This window comes from Psittacula echo (genome assembly GCF_963264785.1).
Source record: "Psittacula echo genome assembly, chromosome: 1".
Classification (NCBI taxonomy): domain Eukaryota; kingdom Metazoa; phylum Chordata; class Aves; order Psittaciformes; family Psittacidae; genus Psittacula; species Psittacula echo.
In genome coordinates, this window is record NC_137735.1 from 59,584,384 (window position 1) to 59,601,873 (window position 17,490).

Genomic DNA, 17,490 nt, shown 5'->3' on the forward strand with positions numbered 1-17,490 from the left:
TATGCCAAGGTTCTTGTGACCACATATTAATCTAGGAGACTGCTAAGTGACACATCTCTCTACTCACATAAAGTGGAACTGATAAGCTAAAACCATAGTTCTGAATATCTCCAGTTTCTCTGAAGACTGGCTTAAGATCAGAGCTAGCTGTTTGGCAGTTCATTGTCTTTGTTTTGGGATCACGCTGTATCATTGGAAATCAGCAACATTTTACAGAAAGTAAATCAGGAAAACATTCTAATTGATCTCCATGTTTTGTGAATTTGGCTTCTAGATCAGATTACTTTTTCTTATAATTAATTTTCAAAGACAGTATTAAAAATTGGATATTGTTTTACTGTAAACTCCTTCAGGATGTCTCACACTGCTCTCTTGTAGCTTGGCAAACCAGTTCACTGCAGTCTACTGAGTAAAATATTAAATTCTATATAATGCCTTCGTGTAGTGGCTGACATCGCTTGTCTGCATCTAGATTTACTTTCTGTAAAATGTTGCTGATTTCTAATGATACGGCATGATCCCAAAACAAAGACAGGGTACAAAACCAGCAATGATGAAGTATTTGCTGACTGCTGAATTTGGAAATTACCTGGCTTTCCCATTAGGGGGTTATCTGTATTGGGGTCAGATCCTCAGCTGCAAGAAGCTGATGTCACCCTTTTGAACAAATTTACTCTAGCTGAGGATGGGTAATCTTCATTTGGTTAATGAGCAGCTGGAGTGGCAGAATTTTTGGATTTCTTCAATTATGGAAAATGAGTGCCTGTTGAGAAGCAAGTGGCTCAGCAGTGCAGTGGTGCTGGTATATCACAAAGAGAAAAAATATTCAAGGGGAAATATTGAATGAAAGATCACTTATTTGCTAAAATTCTATTGTTCAAATTCTTATTGATATTCTGCTAACCTCTAACCCCTAAAATAAATACTGAGTGCAAGAAATATGTGATGTAATTACACACAGATCGTCAGATTTGTTATAATTCCTTGACTTATAAATGTGAAAGAAGTATGAAGTAGATAACTATCAGATTCACTTTTACTCACTAAAGGCAGTATTAAGTTCCCTTATCTTTCACTTAGTGCTCTTCCTTGAGTGATGGCCTAAGTTACTAATACCGTATTTTAAATCTTACACAGAAATTGATGTTTTGTGCATTGCTGCATAAAGGAAGGATGAAACTGGTATGGATGACCCAGAAAGGTCCTTTCATTCTTGAACTCTTAAAAAAAGAAAAGCTGCCTTGAATGGAAAAGTAAAAGTATTTTGCTATGAAGATACAGGAAAAATAGGATTTGAGGTTCTTAAATAATCCTTTTCTGAATGAAAAGTGCAATAAATGCAACCCACACTGTAAAATCTGCATTTTTTCATGACAACTTTTTTGTGAAGAAAAATCACTCTTGAACCTTACACATGACAATAACCTACTAGAAAGTTAACTATATTTAAAATCTGGTGTTAGAGTGAAAGTTAAGTTGGAGAAAAATCTAGCTTGACCATCAGGCATAGAACATGTGCCAAGTAAGAGGTGTTTTTACAAAGAAATCAATCTTGTTTTAAATAGCTAAGGAAGGTCGTTCACTCCGTTTTCCCTTTTCGTATTTGAAAAGTGCTGAAATAGAGGAAAAAGAGGGTTATAACACTTTCAGAAATAATTCAAATGAATAAAAGGAGAGTAAGACTAATAATTACAGAGAAATGTTCCAGGGGTTTTTATGCAGTTAGTACAAAGGGTAATAAGAGCAGATGCTGTTCCAGTCTGTACAATTCTCTAGCTAGTATTGATGTACAATGAAAAGAACAAAAGATAATTAATGCTCTACAAAGAGGGCACTCTTAGTAGTAAGCTGATGTCTCAGCATCCATCTTCACATTGATCAAGATTAGAAACTGTAACTTCACCGGTTGTTTTATGAGGCCTTTGAAAAAGGACACAGAATTATCAAGATTATAAAAAAATGTATTCCATTCTTTTATGGCTATAGACTCATTTATTCTGCCTGGGAAAGAACACTGCGATTCCTCTATGTCATTGCCTATTGAAGAAGACAGCATTTGTGTTATTTTTCAACTTGCGATCTGTGTAGTTTGTCTCAAGTGGAAAGGTCCTTATCTAATCTAGCTGGTCCATAAAACAAATGTCTTCCTGCCCTCCTGGCTCGATGTGTGCTCCAGGCCTTCCTGCACATGCAGCCTGTACAGTGTGATGCCATGCAGAGCTGCCGGACTGTGACTAACCAACCAAGTACATGTTCTGCCTGGGCCTTAGCTTGCAGCACCTAGACCTGCTCTAGCCTAAAGCAGCTTGGATGTACTCAGGAACAGCAGGGCTCTTGCTTATGATCTCTGCCTTTCTCATACGTGTTGTGAGGCACAGTCCCCCCAGCTGCAGCTACATGGTTCAAACACCAGCTTCGGAAATAGGAGAAGTGATGTGTGGTGGTTCACATCTCACCACGTGGATACCCTGACTGGTTTCTTGCTGCAGTAGGCTGTTCTAAACACAGATCCTGGCAGGCACTTTGTAACTTTTAAAAACCTAAGGCATATGAATGGTTCTACAGTTAGACCTGAAACCCAAGCTTAGACTAATTTTTTGATAGCTAAAGATGACACATACTCAAAAGTACAGGAGATGGAGACCATAGGTTGTTTTGAGCTAGCACTGTTCTGTGAGCATGCTAAGCTTAAGTCTTGCAGCTTCCCTTGACTTAATCAGATGATCAGTTCTCCAGAGCATGGGTTGGCCCTGGCTTCAAACTTTCCCAGAGCCCTTCATGGTGAGATCTCCTGTAAGGGATGCAGGCCTTGCAGTAACATGGCTTATGCTGTATTTAGAAAGCCATATCACTCTCCGTCACATTGGAAAAGACCATCCCTGTCCTTGAGCTGCAGCTTTGAAAACCTGCACACCTGCCCTGCACTAGGACTCATGACACATTTTAGTCTGCAGTCTTGTGTGCTGTATAGTCTTTGCCAGCTAACAGCACTTGCATCTGTATCTGAGGGATTCTAGGCTCCAGATCTCATGGGTGTGAGTTTACAAGGTGCGATTTCAGATATTTTTAGAGGGTTTGAAAACAGAACCCACCTCTATCTCCCACATTCAAATCCACAGCAGTTGTACACATCAGAAGAAAAGACACATGTAGACTATGGGAGATGTGCTGTTCTACTCGATGTTGCATGGAATGTCTTAAGTACAGTGAATAGAGACAAAATATTTTCTTAGTTTCTTCCATTATTCCCTGTAGCTAGGAAGAGACAAGACCCAGCTGGCATCAGGGACTCCAAGGGCAATGTCGCTTTCCTGACCCAGTACTGTTCAACAGTGTTTGGGTGCAACACAGATCTTGGTGCTGTTTGGAACGGAGAAAGGGTACATTCTTGGCTTCAAGGACCCCAGCCTTTGATTTGTGTGGAGTTGGTACTGCTTAGCACCTGCATCAGAGACAGAAGTTAGTGTTTAAGTGGAGATTAATCTATAGCAGTTTCTGCAAATAAGGGGTTTTCCAATACCCACTAAAAACCTCTGTAACTGTGGAAAAGAAAGTATTCTAAACCCAAAGAAAAAGCTAGGAAAATCTGAACTTTGCATACCGTTTAGCACAGATATAATTTTACAGCTTTTAGTCATTGAAATCTGTATTAAGCTCTCTGTCCATGTTATTACTAGAAATAGGTTGGCTTACTGCTAAGCACTAATAGCATGTATATTGTATAATTGTGTGGGGTGGCAAATTATAGAAGAGCAAAACTTTTCTTTCTATATTAATTTGTTGCTTTGGAGTCAGCAATTTTATTTTCTTACATCAGTATTTCTTCCAGCTCAGTCTTATAAGCTGAACCACCTATGTTAACGTGCTGACTGATCACTACTAGCAGAATTTCTTTTTTATCTATTTTTTTTTTTGCATGGTTATTGCCACCATTCACTAATATCACTAATAAGTATAATAGATTAATATCATTAATAAGTACAATAGATTAATAGCACTAATAAGTACAATAGGTAGATAGATAGATAGATATCGCCAATCACATTTGAAAGAAGTGGGGCTACAGGCTAAAGATCGTGCCAAGATCCAAGCAAGTCTCAATAAGTCAATTAATGCTTAATTGTACAAGTTCTAACTAATTCAGTGAAATAGGAATTGGATTGCCCAGCAAACTGTAGAAATCTTCAGGGGGGAAGAGACAGACAAGCTTCTGCAGAGCAGAACCACTGGGTTCTTGTGTAACTACCAATGAGGCAGTGTCAAGCTACAGACACATTCTGGTTCAACTGAGGGAATTTGGAGATAGAGTGATGCAGGTGATGAGTGCCCAGCCAGGGAAAATGGTGCTATGGCTGTTTCTCTACCTCAACCCAAAGAAATTCTGCTGCTCCTCAAGATTTTGCTAAATGTCACCACCACTTCATACTGGTATAACCCTGTGCACGTGCTAAAGTCTCCAAGGATGGTGGTTTTCAGCATTCTATTCTCTGACTGCAGCAATGAGGTCTCTTGCTAGAGCCAAAACAGATCCCGATAGTTAAACCACAGTTCAACTTATTTCTCAGTCTCTGTGCTTAAATGAACAGTACAGAATGTCAACAGCAAAGGGTAGTCTTGTTAAGACCAGATCCTTACCTCTTGCCACCTCGATCTCAAGCTCAATGTGCTACTTCCTTAAATGTTCCATTGCCTTTCTTTGTAAATGCAAGGTACTTCTTAGTCTTTTGCTCTAGTAAATCATAAATGTTCTCAGATACTTTCTACAAAGTGAATTAAGAAATCAATATACATAATAAAATAGAGCCTAAAAGGCCTCCAGACTAACACCTAACACTGTGACACCTGAATTGCTTCAGTGAACATGAATAACGGCATACAGAAGCAAATTTATTTTAGAAAGAAAATACAGAACTTGCCACTTTGCTACTGGCCCCTCAGGAAAACTCTTTCATGTCTCCAAGTGACATGCACCAGTATGTTCAAATATAACGTTAAAGATAACCCTTCAAGTTTTCTCTCTGGTTTGATCTTGGGGACAGTTATTGCCACTAGCAGGGCCAGCAGCTTTCCCTTGACCTTTTTATTAGACAAGCAGAGGTGGACAATTTTTAATAACATATCAACATGTGAGAGCAAATTTGCTGATTTGCTTCATTACTGCCTAAGGAAGTTGCAGACAAATTGAATCGTCTTTTCATTAGAGTTGAGAAGAAGGGATCCCAGACAGAAGAAGACAGACAAATTAATCTGCCTGCATTTTGTTGTTTTGTTTTTTTTTTCCAGGTACCTCCGTCATCTACCCTTCTTGATGTGAAACACAAATTCCACAAAGCATGTAAGTACTACAGCAGCAGGCTGGAGGCATGGCTAGAAGCCTTTCAGCTTGGAGAAATTGTCAAATTTATTTTTCATTAAGTCTTGCAAGAAAGATGAGCCTACCCTGACAGCTCTAGTGCTATGTAGGAGCACTGTTTGGGCTAAGGTTCTACTGTAGCTATCACAGATGTGAGAGGCTGGAAGGAGAGGAATGCATAATTTATCACTGCCAGTCCATTATTAGGGGCTATACATTTCTATCTTCTTTTTAACATTACATAGTGTCAGTTCAAGACCACTACTGCATTTGCCCTCCTAGTGTTATATTTGATAAGCTTTGATAACATAAGGCTGTTTCAAGCTGGCTACAGACAAACTCTGTAAACTAAAAAACTACTGTAGTGGGAAAATCAAGCACAGAGTGATTAAATGATTTCTCTGGGATTGTGCAGGCAATCTGACAGACTTCTCAACTGACTCAGCCATGTCCAGTTCCTTAATGGTCAGGGCAATCTCTCTTTCTTCTAGTATCACTTTTCTTGTCTTTTGCATTCATGAGGTGGTGAGAAAATAGAAAGCGAGAGGTAATTTTTGCACATACAGACTGCAGACATGGACCTTGTACATGAGAAGAGATTAACACAATCACACTCAAAAACTCCCTCTTTTCTTCCTGCCAGAGAACAGAGCAGTTTTGCTGGATGCTTCCCTTCTGCCTCTTCCTAGTTACAGGCCTCCAGCTCTTACTGGAGAGAGGTTGTTGGGAAGATGGGAGAAAGAACAATGAAAGTATCCGAGTGCCAAAGTTTGGTGCCATTTGCCCTTGTCCACTGAATTGCTGGTCAGGATTTTGAGGAGTGGGGCCAAATGTACCTGAACTCTGCAAGACATATACATGTATGCAACTGAGATCTGAAATGCTAAAATACTGCTGTATCTGCATGTGCAGAGATCCTAAGTGTGGCACCCTTGTTCCTAGACTGTGAAATGTTTCTCCCACTTCTGCTTGTGGGAAGTAAGGTGTTACTTGTGATGAGGATTGAAAAACTTGAGTGTCACCCACATTTGAGACGTACAGTTCTACTCAAGGCCTGTAACTCTGAAGTGGGCTTCTTGGAATTGCAGGGGTATTTAGCTGAGCAGAAGAAGGTGCAACAAGAATTGAGGGTTGGAAGAGAAGGCCAGAGAAACTCAAGTTAGGAATGAGGTAATGAGGTATTTGTTTCCAAGAGAGGACAGTTTATTGTTGGAGTAAGCATCTTAGATGATAGACTTCCATTATTCTTACAAAAAGGGTGTATTCAACTGAAGGCTAGATGCCTGTTATTGAAAAAACAAAAGGAAGGTGCTTAGTCAGACACTAATACCCTGGAGTTCAGAGTAGGGAAGTAGAAAAAATATTATGCTTCTCCTCTGTCCTTAGAATTTAATAAAACACTAAAGCTGAAGGCTTTTATGATTGCACAAAAGTTCAGTTGATGAAGCAAAAGGCTGTTGACCTAACTACTCTAAAACTACTTGTTTTCACTCCCTGCAAGAGCTTGTTAAATTCAAAATGGTAAAAGTTAAAAAAAAACCCCACAGCTAAATATGAAAAGACTGAGTGCATAAGTTTTAATATTTCAGTAAGAGTGTGTCCTTCCATCAGTTTATGAAATGCAGTGCATTTCTGACTAGACTCTCTTAAATCAATTGAAACTGGATTTATATTGATGCAGCTTAAATCAGCTGAAGATCACTGGCACAGAAGTTTATCCCAATTTAACTGTAATGAGGTTCTTAATGGATTTGGGCTAAAATGGTGCAAGCCTGTTGTATAAGACATTTTAATGGCTCCTGTATACATATTGAGAGATATCTTACTCCCAGCGCGGTACATGAAGCTGAGTATAAAGAAAGCAATACAACAAAGCACAGTACAAATTGTGAACTGAAACTCTGACAGTGCAAGGTTTTACAGCGCATGAAAGGACTGGCATATGCCTCCAATACATTTTCCAGTTCTCAATTTTTTTTATGTCAATTTCTCACATTCCCAGAGTACACTGTATCAGGGTCCTGTGTCCTTTCTTCCCATTCCAGCTCATTGCTTTGATCTCTCTTTTCCAGTTCAGCCTGGAAGTTGTTGTCTCATGAGGTTCCCCCTCCTCCTCCTTTTTTCCCCACTTGCAAAGAACAAGCCTTTTTTATTTTCATAAAGTTTGGAGTATGACATCTAATAGGATACAGTTCTTTCAGGCAAGAGCTGATAAGGGGCTGAAGTTGATCTGTGAATGCCTTTGGTTAACATGTTATTTTGTACTAGCTCATGCATTCATTTCTGTCATTTCGTGTGTGCCAGACTCACATGTTTCTCTATAATCTCTTACTGAAACACACTCCTACGCACACCCTTTTACAGTCTCCCCGTCTACATACATTCTCCTTTGATCGCGCATGCAATTAAGCTTTCTGCTCAGCTGGTATCTTGTCAGCCCTTCAGTGAGAGGAACCCCTGTGCAGCCATTTTGCAAGCATTATTTCTGTCGCTGATCAGTTTTCACTGCCTGATTCAAGAAAGGAGAAAAAAGCCTGAATTATGAATTACTGAACAGGAGGACGCTAATCATTAAAATAAAAAAAAAATTAAAAAATGCAAGTGGCAACATAATATGTTACTGCCAAGTAGTGTTTAAGTCAGTCAAACATTAGTTTAGATCTGTGTTGATACGCAAAGCAGAATATGAACTCAGAAGTCCAGGAACAAATACAGAAATACTCCTCAGCTTTTCCTTGACCAAAATTGCCTCTACTGGAACAACCCCAGCAAAGCCTAACCCTGTGTTTTGTGTGGCACTGAGTTCTGCGGGGAAATCCCAGTTTTATCCCTGGAGACCCGGGGAATCCATGAGCTTTGTGGAGAATAACGATCTTAAATAAGCTGCCATTTCCACGGGAATTGAAAGGTTTTCTCTTTTTAAGTGGTTTTGAATCAACCCCTGGTCGCTGTAGCCACTGCCCCTTTCAGGGACCAGCAGCACCAACCGAGGTCCACACAGAACAGCAGTTTCCCTGTTGCAGCTTTCCAGCCCTTGGCTCTACAGGAGGTTTTTGTAACAGATGCTAAATCCAGACTGTCGTTCTTAATAGCAATCATCACACCTGCCCACCATGAATCTACCTAATCCTTTTTAAACCTACTTACAATTTCGACCTCAGCAAAATCCTCTGGGAAGGAGTTCCATAATATAAGTATGTTCTGGACAAATGTCTATACTTCTGCTGCTTGATATTTTCTGCCAGAGATTGAGTGCAGCTGAGTGCCTGAGTTTTACTGGCCATTACAGTGTATTATGTAATGTATGGTCAAAGAAGCCTCAATCAGATTGGTGCTGTACACTAGGTGACTTTACTACTATTTTCCTCCTTTCGGCTAGCTGGCAGAGGTGAAACCAAGCCAAAAACTAAGTGTATAAGAAGCAAGGCTCTTGTCCCATTTTTTTCAGTTGCTTACAATGAGTTAAGTACCTGGCATTTTCTTTACCTTGTAGGCTTAACTTTGCAAGATCTTGTCCTTGGCAATAACTCTTCACCTTTAATTAATTTTTACCTTTGCAAAATACATTGTACTACTGGGGAGAAAATCTTACTGATAGAAATAAAAAACTGTGATAATAATGCTAATTCAAGTATCAAATAGCAAAAATGAAATACTTTTAGAACAGGTAATATAGTGAAGCCAGAGATCATTAAATATTTTCAAGATTATTGCAAAAAAGTTGCTGAAAAAGCTCTTGAAAGAACAAGAACAGAAAAGAGGGGGAAATAATATCTCAGCTATACGGTAACAAACTCATGGATGCGACCTGCACAAGGAGGTAGCACAATCTTTTGAAGTCAGAAAAGTGAGCTTAGGGAGACCAGAAATTGCCACCTAGATGGAAGGAGCAGGCAGAGGAGGAAGGGCAGATGGGAGGAAGACTGGTGACGGGTGGAAGGAAAAAGAGAATTTGAAGAGAGAACTGAAAACACATGCAGAGTATCCCGATCTGACAAGAGGAATGAGGTGCTGAAGTGCTCAAGCTGCCAACTGTCCCGATAAAAAACTAACTCCTAAACCTTCAGCTCCAAAATTGCAGGCCCCTCCAACTAAGCTAGCGGATGTTATTTGGGACGTTTAAAATAAGAAATGTCTATGAAAGTAAATCAGTAAGAAATTGTCAGTAGATGAGACTGAAGAATAAACACCATCATTTCTGGACTTTATGAAACTTTAGAAAACTGCTATACCGTCTTACAACTGCTTATTACAGATATTTCTATAGCAATCCTAAGAGCTACATTGCCTTGAAAACCACTGAGATATCTCCTGTTGCTTTCCTCTAGAGAGAAGACAAGGAGAAAGACAGTGAAATTCCTCCTTCATGGTGGGAACCAATCTCTTCTTTAGGCTCTTCCTTACCAGGCTTGTAGGCCAGTGTGTTAGGATGCATTAATCTGCCAGGTTTTACCTACTGCTCTCATCCTGCATGTTCCCCAGAAGCCATAGAACAGGCAGCCCCTTAGACGTCATTACCCTGCAGACCTCTTGGTCACAGCATACCCCTGTCCGACTCCCTGCACAAAAGCAAGATCTGAGGCTTCTGTGCAGGCCCGTCCAACATCATTTCACTGAGTCTATCAAACACTCCCACTGATTTCCAAGTGCCTTGAATAAGATCTTTATCGTTTAATGTAAAGAGATACCTTACCATGTCAGAGGACAAATGTAAGCAGAAGTACCATATCACACAATTCTTTCCCAGCTGCATGGAAGGCCTGTGCATATTCTCCTGCCTTCCATTTTCAAAATGACCAGTTACTGCCTCCAGCTTGCTTCTTTCCTCAGTTGCTTGTCAGTAGCGCTCAGCTCAGCCAGCACTGAGCAGCAGGAAGGACAGCAGCATTTTGAAATCAAGAGGTTCCTGTTTGACCAAAACTCTGAAGCAGATCTTCAAAATACTGATGAGCAGTAGTCATGCTGGACAAGTGAAGAGTAAGAAGAATGTCTTACTGCTAAGAAATCACTAGACAAGCCTTGTGAGAGAAGCTTAAGTCACATGAGGTACTAAAGCTAATCCTTTAGTGGAGGAGGTGCTTTTCCTTTTCTCCTTTCCAAAAAGTCTGCTAAGGGTTTTCATGCTCTGAATCTGCAGCTTTCCTGGTTTTGATGACATCTGAGAGCTAGCAGCACGAGTCCAAGAGCAAGGGTGTAAGGAAAACTCCGTATTTTGCCAGGCCTATGCGAAAACATAAGAGCTGGATGCAGAGCAGTTGCTGGAAAGGATGACTGTACTGCATCACATAATTCTCTTCTAGAGGCTGGCTGCGATGTTAAACTTCAAGGCTCAGAGAGGTGAGAAAGGATGCTGAGGGGATTAGTCATTAAGAGCAGTACCAGGGAGAATGGTGACTGCTAAGCTAGTGCCCTGCCTACCGGCTCAATATAATCAGGACTGTTTGATAACACAGCCTTGCTGAGAACGTGCCGTTCCTCTGATTTCTCCACACTGTCTATTACAGCTGGATTCTCAAGTTGAAGAAAGTTAATGAAATCTGTCAATTTTGATGCCTGGAGAGACTCATGTGTCTGATGAATACACCTGCTGTGGACTCAGAGAAGCTGAATTATGCTATTTATGGCTCTCCCAAGCTGACTGCAAGGTCTTGTCCTGTCAATCAACTAGAAGCCCTTCATGTGTCTCACAAACTGAAGAGACCCAAATAAGTTATATTTAGGGCATAAAGCCTTGCAAAAGGATCTTTCTTCTGCCTTATATTAGGAGATCAGAGTTTGAAAAAGCCAAAACTTTTGAAAGAGGCCTCAGTCTGATCCTGCCATGAGTTGCCTTGAGCTGAGTGCATTCCCAGGCAGAAAGGTAGCTACAAAGTCTATGGCTTTTAACAAATCTTAAACTCATTCCTCTCCATTTTTATCCTAAGTAGTGCATGCTAGCCCAGAGCAACAACTCAAATCCATATATGGATGAGTATTCAAAGGGACAGGCGATACCCAGCTGTGCAGGCTGTCTGACTGCGGAGCTCATAGGCCCAGCATTATGTCCCCAGTGCAGATTTGCAGAGCATACTGGGTTGGCAGTCACATTCAACTTTTGTTTTCAATAAATTTTCCCCTCTCTACATTCATAAAAACTCAATCGGAAATTAACAGTGAAGGCGAATCGCTAGAGAGAGATGGGCAGTTATTGCAAATGGGCAGTGAGAAGTACAGTGTTTTCATCTGGGTAAATGGCTTTTTCATCTATCTTGACTTTGTAAATGACAATGACTAGATTAGGAGGAAACATGATGATATTTATTTCATCTTATAATTTATTTTTCCTTTGTCTTAGTCACGCAGCAGATAGCGGTAGAAAAATAGTTTACAAAGAATTTCAGTACCCCTCAAATGACACAATTCTAAACTTCTTTTGCTTCTCTATACCTGTCAACACAACTCAATTTATTAGATGCTCCTTGAATTTCTTGTTACTGCCACAGTGAGGCCTGCATATACTTAAAATACTACTTTTTGTTTTGCAAGGCTAAGCACAAAATAAGGAACAGCTCCTGCCATAAGCCTCAAATTAGTTGCTACTATCTTCTTCCCCAGCTCACAATCAGAGATCTAATCCATGAGTAAATTGCTTCCTGCCTCTGCAGTGTGTGTGTGTCAGAACAGAGACCTAAATTCTTGCCCTGGCATGCTGCTTTAGCCAAGAGGCCAGCTTGTCCAGTAGGCTTCATTTCTGATCTGTACAGGAGGAAGTATCAGGAGGATGACCTCCTCTCAGCTTATTTGTGGCATATCTGTGCAAATCTCTTCACAGAAAATAAAAGAGTCTGCTGGTACAGATTTGTGTACCTTGAATTTATGGCGTAGCTGTCAAAATAATTGAAGCACACCTGTCAAAGCTGGGAATACTTTCACTTATTCCGTAACAGCCAGTCAGGAAATGAGAATGGATTCATTGACTTAACACAGTTTAAAAGAAAAAAGACAAACTGAATTAGCGTCATGATTTTAATCTTCAAAGTGACTAAAAATTTACCTTAAACTCCAAAATCTCTCTCTCTTCCCATCCCCTCCACTCCACCCCCTTCTGTGTTGGAATTACAGAAAACCAATTCTGGCCAGTTTTCAAAAGGGACAGACAACGCATGGAATGCTCCAGCTGAAATCACAGTTGTGTAGCCATTGGGCAGCCCTCCAGAAGGTACCATGCACTTCACAGACACTATTTTGCATCCTGAGTTGTGGTCATAACCCTCCCATTCAAGCCCTGACTCGTGTCTCTTGTTGACACTGCCAATGCCCAGAAGTTGCATTTAAACATTTCTAGCTGGGTGCTGATGTCTGACTTCTTTATCCCAGCATAATTGGACTTAATAATGAGAGCAAACACCAGACTAGGCACCTGTGTTCACTTTTGCTGAGCACTTGAATCTCATTATAGGTTGTGGAGAAAGAGACGTCAAATCAGTCTGAAAAGCATCTAATCACATACCCCTGGAGTTTTGCTTTCTGAAATGTATATGTGGTTACAAAGAACATTTTCCTTATGTAGTGAGTTATGAAAGTTACGGTTTGGCTTACCCATGTGGTTTAGAAGCAGTGCACTTAGTAACGTAGTACCTTAAGCAAGTCTTTTATGGTCAGATTTTTAAAATATTTAGGTCTTCTAAAGATAACAATAAAAGCCAGAAGACCAACTGAGATTTTTGAAGCCTCCTGATTTACATGGAAATGAGTGTGATTTTTAAGATTTAGGTCTTTGAGACTTGATTGAAACCCAACCGAAGTCATGATATTGACTGGGGTGAGTTGTGTGCTAGACACATTCTCACTTTTGAGCTTCATTTTCTCATCTATAAAATAAGAATAATTAGTCTGTCTTTCATCCACCTTGGGATCTTTTGTCTGTTTTGGCTGTGATCCCGTAAAAACCATTTGGGACAAAGAATGACTTAAATATATGCCAAATGACCTATTGAACCAGAGGGAGAAGAGTGTCTAAAACACAAAAGTCAGGCTATCCATTAAATGTTCACAGAAATAAGATGACCTTCAGGAAAACACATAAATTTTTTAAATCAGCAATGGAAAAAGTGAAGATCAACTCAAAAACTTTAATGGAAATGAACATTATTTGTCTTATTTTGGCAGCTGCTCCATCTGATGTTATTGCATTTCATTAGCAGGATTACAGATATCATTTCAGATGTGCAACATAATAAAAGAAAAGGCAGCAAATCTATTGAGATGTAGCTTGAAGCAGAACTGGCCCTCTCCACTCTCTGGGATATTGTTCCCGGATGAGATTTACAGGGCTCTAACAGTGCATCACAAATGACATCCTATGTAAACAATCTGAGAACAAATGTGAGATGCTATTTAAATGCCTCATTAAGAAAAGGAAATTTTATAGCTAGATTCTTTGCTTTTCTTGCTTTTGCAGTAGATTTAATTGACAGATCTAAATGGGAAACAACAAAATTTGTTTACCAGAATTGCCTATTATTATTTAGAATGGGTTTTATATTACTGCCTATGGCTCAATTGAGAAAAGGGTAGTGCAAGGCCCTATAGAGGTAATCCAGGCCCTAGAGAATATCTAGTCTCATGTAAAATGAAGAATTAAAGCATACTGAACTATTAATACAAGATGCTAATGTAGTTTTGTTTTTTAAACAGCTTCTGCATCAGTTTAAATGTGGTTATTACACTTTTTTGTCTGAAGAACAGTTAGACTTCCAACAGTAACTTGATGTTCACCACCAGACTCATGTGGGTTTAATGTTCATTCAAGGAACTCAAGACGCTAAAAGCCCCAGTAGGTCTTCATGATTGTGAAAAGAGTCTCATGCCCATTAAAAAGACTGATGCCTGTTGATTATGGCAGGGTCAAGATCATTTCAGGCCTTTAAAAGTGCTCTGCATCTGTATCAGGATTTTCACAGAAGTCCCTGTGCTTTTGGACACCAGAGTTGGGCAGATGGTTTTACAGAAGGATCCAACAGTTTCTCCTATGATGAAATGCATGAATTAGGTCTGCATTAAATGTCCCAGGAACTTCTTGTGAAAGAAAGCAAATAGGCTCTAGATAACAGAAAGGAAGAGACTCTCCCATGCCAGAATGAGAGGAGCTTACCTCCTTCTTGGAAAGCTCTGGGAGAGAAAAAATGACAAGGCCCACAGTGTCACCTCTGCTAGGTTAGAGAAGAGGCAGCAGCTTTAGCTGCTAAGTTCAGACTTTCCACTAGGTCTTCTCTGCCTCATGGCTTCACTGGCCGTGCTTCTGCAGCTCCCAGCTTCCACAGGGATGACAGGAGGTGTGACATAAAAAGTGTCTGCAGTTCTGGGTGTAGGATCAGGTAAGCAGAACAAAAGCAAGGGAGGCTGTTGAGACCTGAATGTGAAGGATGTCACCCTGTGATGATGACTTGTTTTGCATTTGTTTTCATGCGCGTTCTCTCTCGTATTTGTAGGCTGTTTATTTTTTTGTTTTGGCATGGGTGGAAAATAAACTCTAGGAACAATCAAAATTAGAAATCTTGCAAGCAAAACTTGATATTTTCCACTGTGTCAAGTTAATAAAAGTAATGCATCAAAGACAAGAAGCTGAACAAACGATTCACAATAAAAATAATGTAGTAAAGGGGAGTTCCACCTCTTTCTAAATTGTCTCCAAATTGCAGTGATATTGAATATATTTGCTGGAAATGATTCACCATAGAAATAATTGATATGTGAGTTACACTGGATCTGCAGCTCATTCACAAGCTGTGCTCATGTAAAATGTGGGCTCGTCTTGCCCACTGCCTGGCTCTCATTGCTGCTAATGGATGTTAGGTACTTTTGTGCATCTACCTCTGTATTCCAGTTTAGTTATTTACAGTCCTCCAAGTATGCTCCACCAACCGACATTAAATTGAAACTAATTCCTATGCCCATCAATGAGTCTGAAAGTTTTCAAAGAAGGACCAAAACACCTCATCTCCTCTCTGGGGAAACAGGAACACAGCCATCTCTTGATTCCTCAAAAGACTCTGGAAAAAGAAGCTACCCAATGTTTCACCTACTACCTTCCTTTCTCATTATTTTGATCTCTTTTTTGAATGTTTGAAAATAAGCAAACGTACACAAATAGATGGGGTCCCTGAAAGTGTAGAAAGCTTAGCAGTATCTAGCTAAGAGAGGACAGGGACTTCTCTGGAATTTGCTCATCTTTAGGAGAACAAGCTAGTTTTTCCTGGAGATAACCCCTGTACCCATTAGGTAAGAGCAGTGGTTGCTGCATTGCCATGTAGAAGGCTGCCAACACATTGCTTAGTTTGATCATTGCCAAGAACTGTCTTAATTTACACTGAGATGACTGCATGGCAGCACCTTGGCTGAAGGAACATTTTTGATCTCTTAAAAAAGAAACAACAAAACAAAGCACTGAGGTTTTGAAGATCTGTCATAGAACTTCAATTTCAAATCGAGTAAGTCTAAACAAACACATTGGATTCAGTACTTGCTAGATGCCTTTATATAAGGCAGGTTTGAATGTGGAATGTATAGACACATTTCCTGTGTGATCTGAACAAGATTTACCACATAAAGGTGCAGGCATTTGAAGCCCAGGGGAAAGGTGGCTGTATATACTTTTGTCGTGGTTTAAGCCCAGGCCGTAAACCAGAACCACGAAGTCCACTTCCCCCCCCCCCTTTCTTCCCTCCGCTCCTGGAGGGACGGGGAGGAGAATCGAAAGAATGCAGCTCCCACAGGTTGAGATAAGAACAGTTTAATAACTAAGGTATAACACAAATCACTACTGCTACCACTAATAGTAATAATGATAAAGGAAATAACAAGCAAGAGAATACAACCGCTCACCAACCGGTACCTCACCCCCACCCTGCCATGTTCCAGCCCTTCCGGGCCACTCTCAGTTCTACCTCCTGGGCATGACGTGCTGTGGTATGGAATACCTCTTTGGCTAGTTTGGGTCAGGTGTCCTGTCCCTGCTTCCTCCCGGCTTCTCCTCCTCCCTGGCAGAGCAGGAGACTCACAAAGTCCTTGGTCAGGGTAAACATTCTGACCCACAACTGAAAACATCAGCTTTATCATATTATTCTCAGGTCGAAAGTCAAAACACAGCACTGCACCAGTAGAAAAACTGACTGCTACTGCTAAACCAGGACAGTATCCACCCCTTATTCCATACCATTCACGTCATGCTCAGATCCCACATTTTCAATATACCCTCACTCTCATCTCAGTGCACTCTTATCTTAGTGCACAGACCAATCCCTATAAAGCTGCTGAGTCCATTCAGTCCATGATGGTGGGCTCCATCTCTTGTAACAGTCTTTCAGAGCAGGAGAGGCCCATTGCAAAGTCCACCCCTCGATCATGAGTCCATCTCTATGCTGCATCTCCGCCCTGATGGATGGGCCCATCAGGCTTAAAATAATTCACCCTCCCCTGCAGCAGTCTCTGCAACTTGTCGGGGACTCCACAGAGCTGCCTTCCATCTCCGACGCTTCCAAAGCACTGGAGGGGCCCAGTGGATTAGATACTCGCCCATACTGTCCCACACACCGTGACACTCATGGCTGTCCAGCCTTGGGGAAAACCTCTCGGTCCCCCTGTATTGTCTAAACCCAGACAAGACCCAAACCTGACTCTGCTTAACTCTCAGGATCAGACAAAATGGTCGTGGGTAGAACACACTCTGTGTGTGTGCCAACATGCTGATCCCCATCACAATCAGCAGGCAGGTCCCAAGGGTACCCAAAGGCCATTCAAAACTCTCAAATGATGCTGCTGTACTTGTCACTGGGGCTGTAGCTGCTGTGCTTGAAGGCTTTCTCACCACCAGCTTCTCTTTTTCCGAGTCCAGATCTTCCTCCTCTGCCTTGCTGGGAAGCGCTGCGGGGTCTCCTGCATCCTCCTGGGGCTCAGGCTCGCGGGGCTCGGCAGACGGCTGCTGGGGGATGCTCTCTGCCGCCGCGGGGCTGGGCTCGGCCGTGGGGCTCGGCTCCTCCGCCGCCTCCTCCCGCTGCTCGGCAGCCGCCTCCTTCCCGGCCTCCGGCCCTGCTCCCGCCGCCGCTTGGTCCCCGGGGCCGCTCTCCCGGGCCGCTTCGGCCGCCGCCGGCTCCCGGGGC

General features: G+C 41.3%; 1 protein-coding gene across 1 annotated transcript in view; it reads left to right on the plus strand.

Moving 5' to 3' along the window:
• Positions 1 to 17,490, plus strand: part of TECRL (trans-2,3-enoyl-CoA reductase like) — a 66,738-nt gene that overhangs the window by 10,732 nt on the left and 38,516 nt on the right. Inside the window, exon 2 of the mRNA XM_080627026.1 lies at positions 5,284 to 5,335. Within this exon, the coding sequence (XP_080483152.1) occupies positions 5,284 to 5,335 (52 nt within the window). The remainder of the gene's footprint in view (positions 1 to 5,283; positions 5,336 to 17,490) is intronic.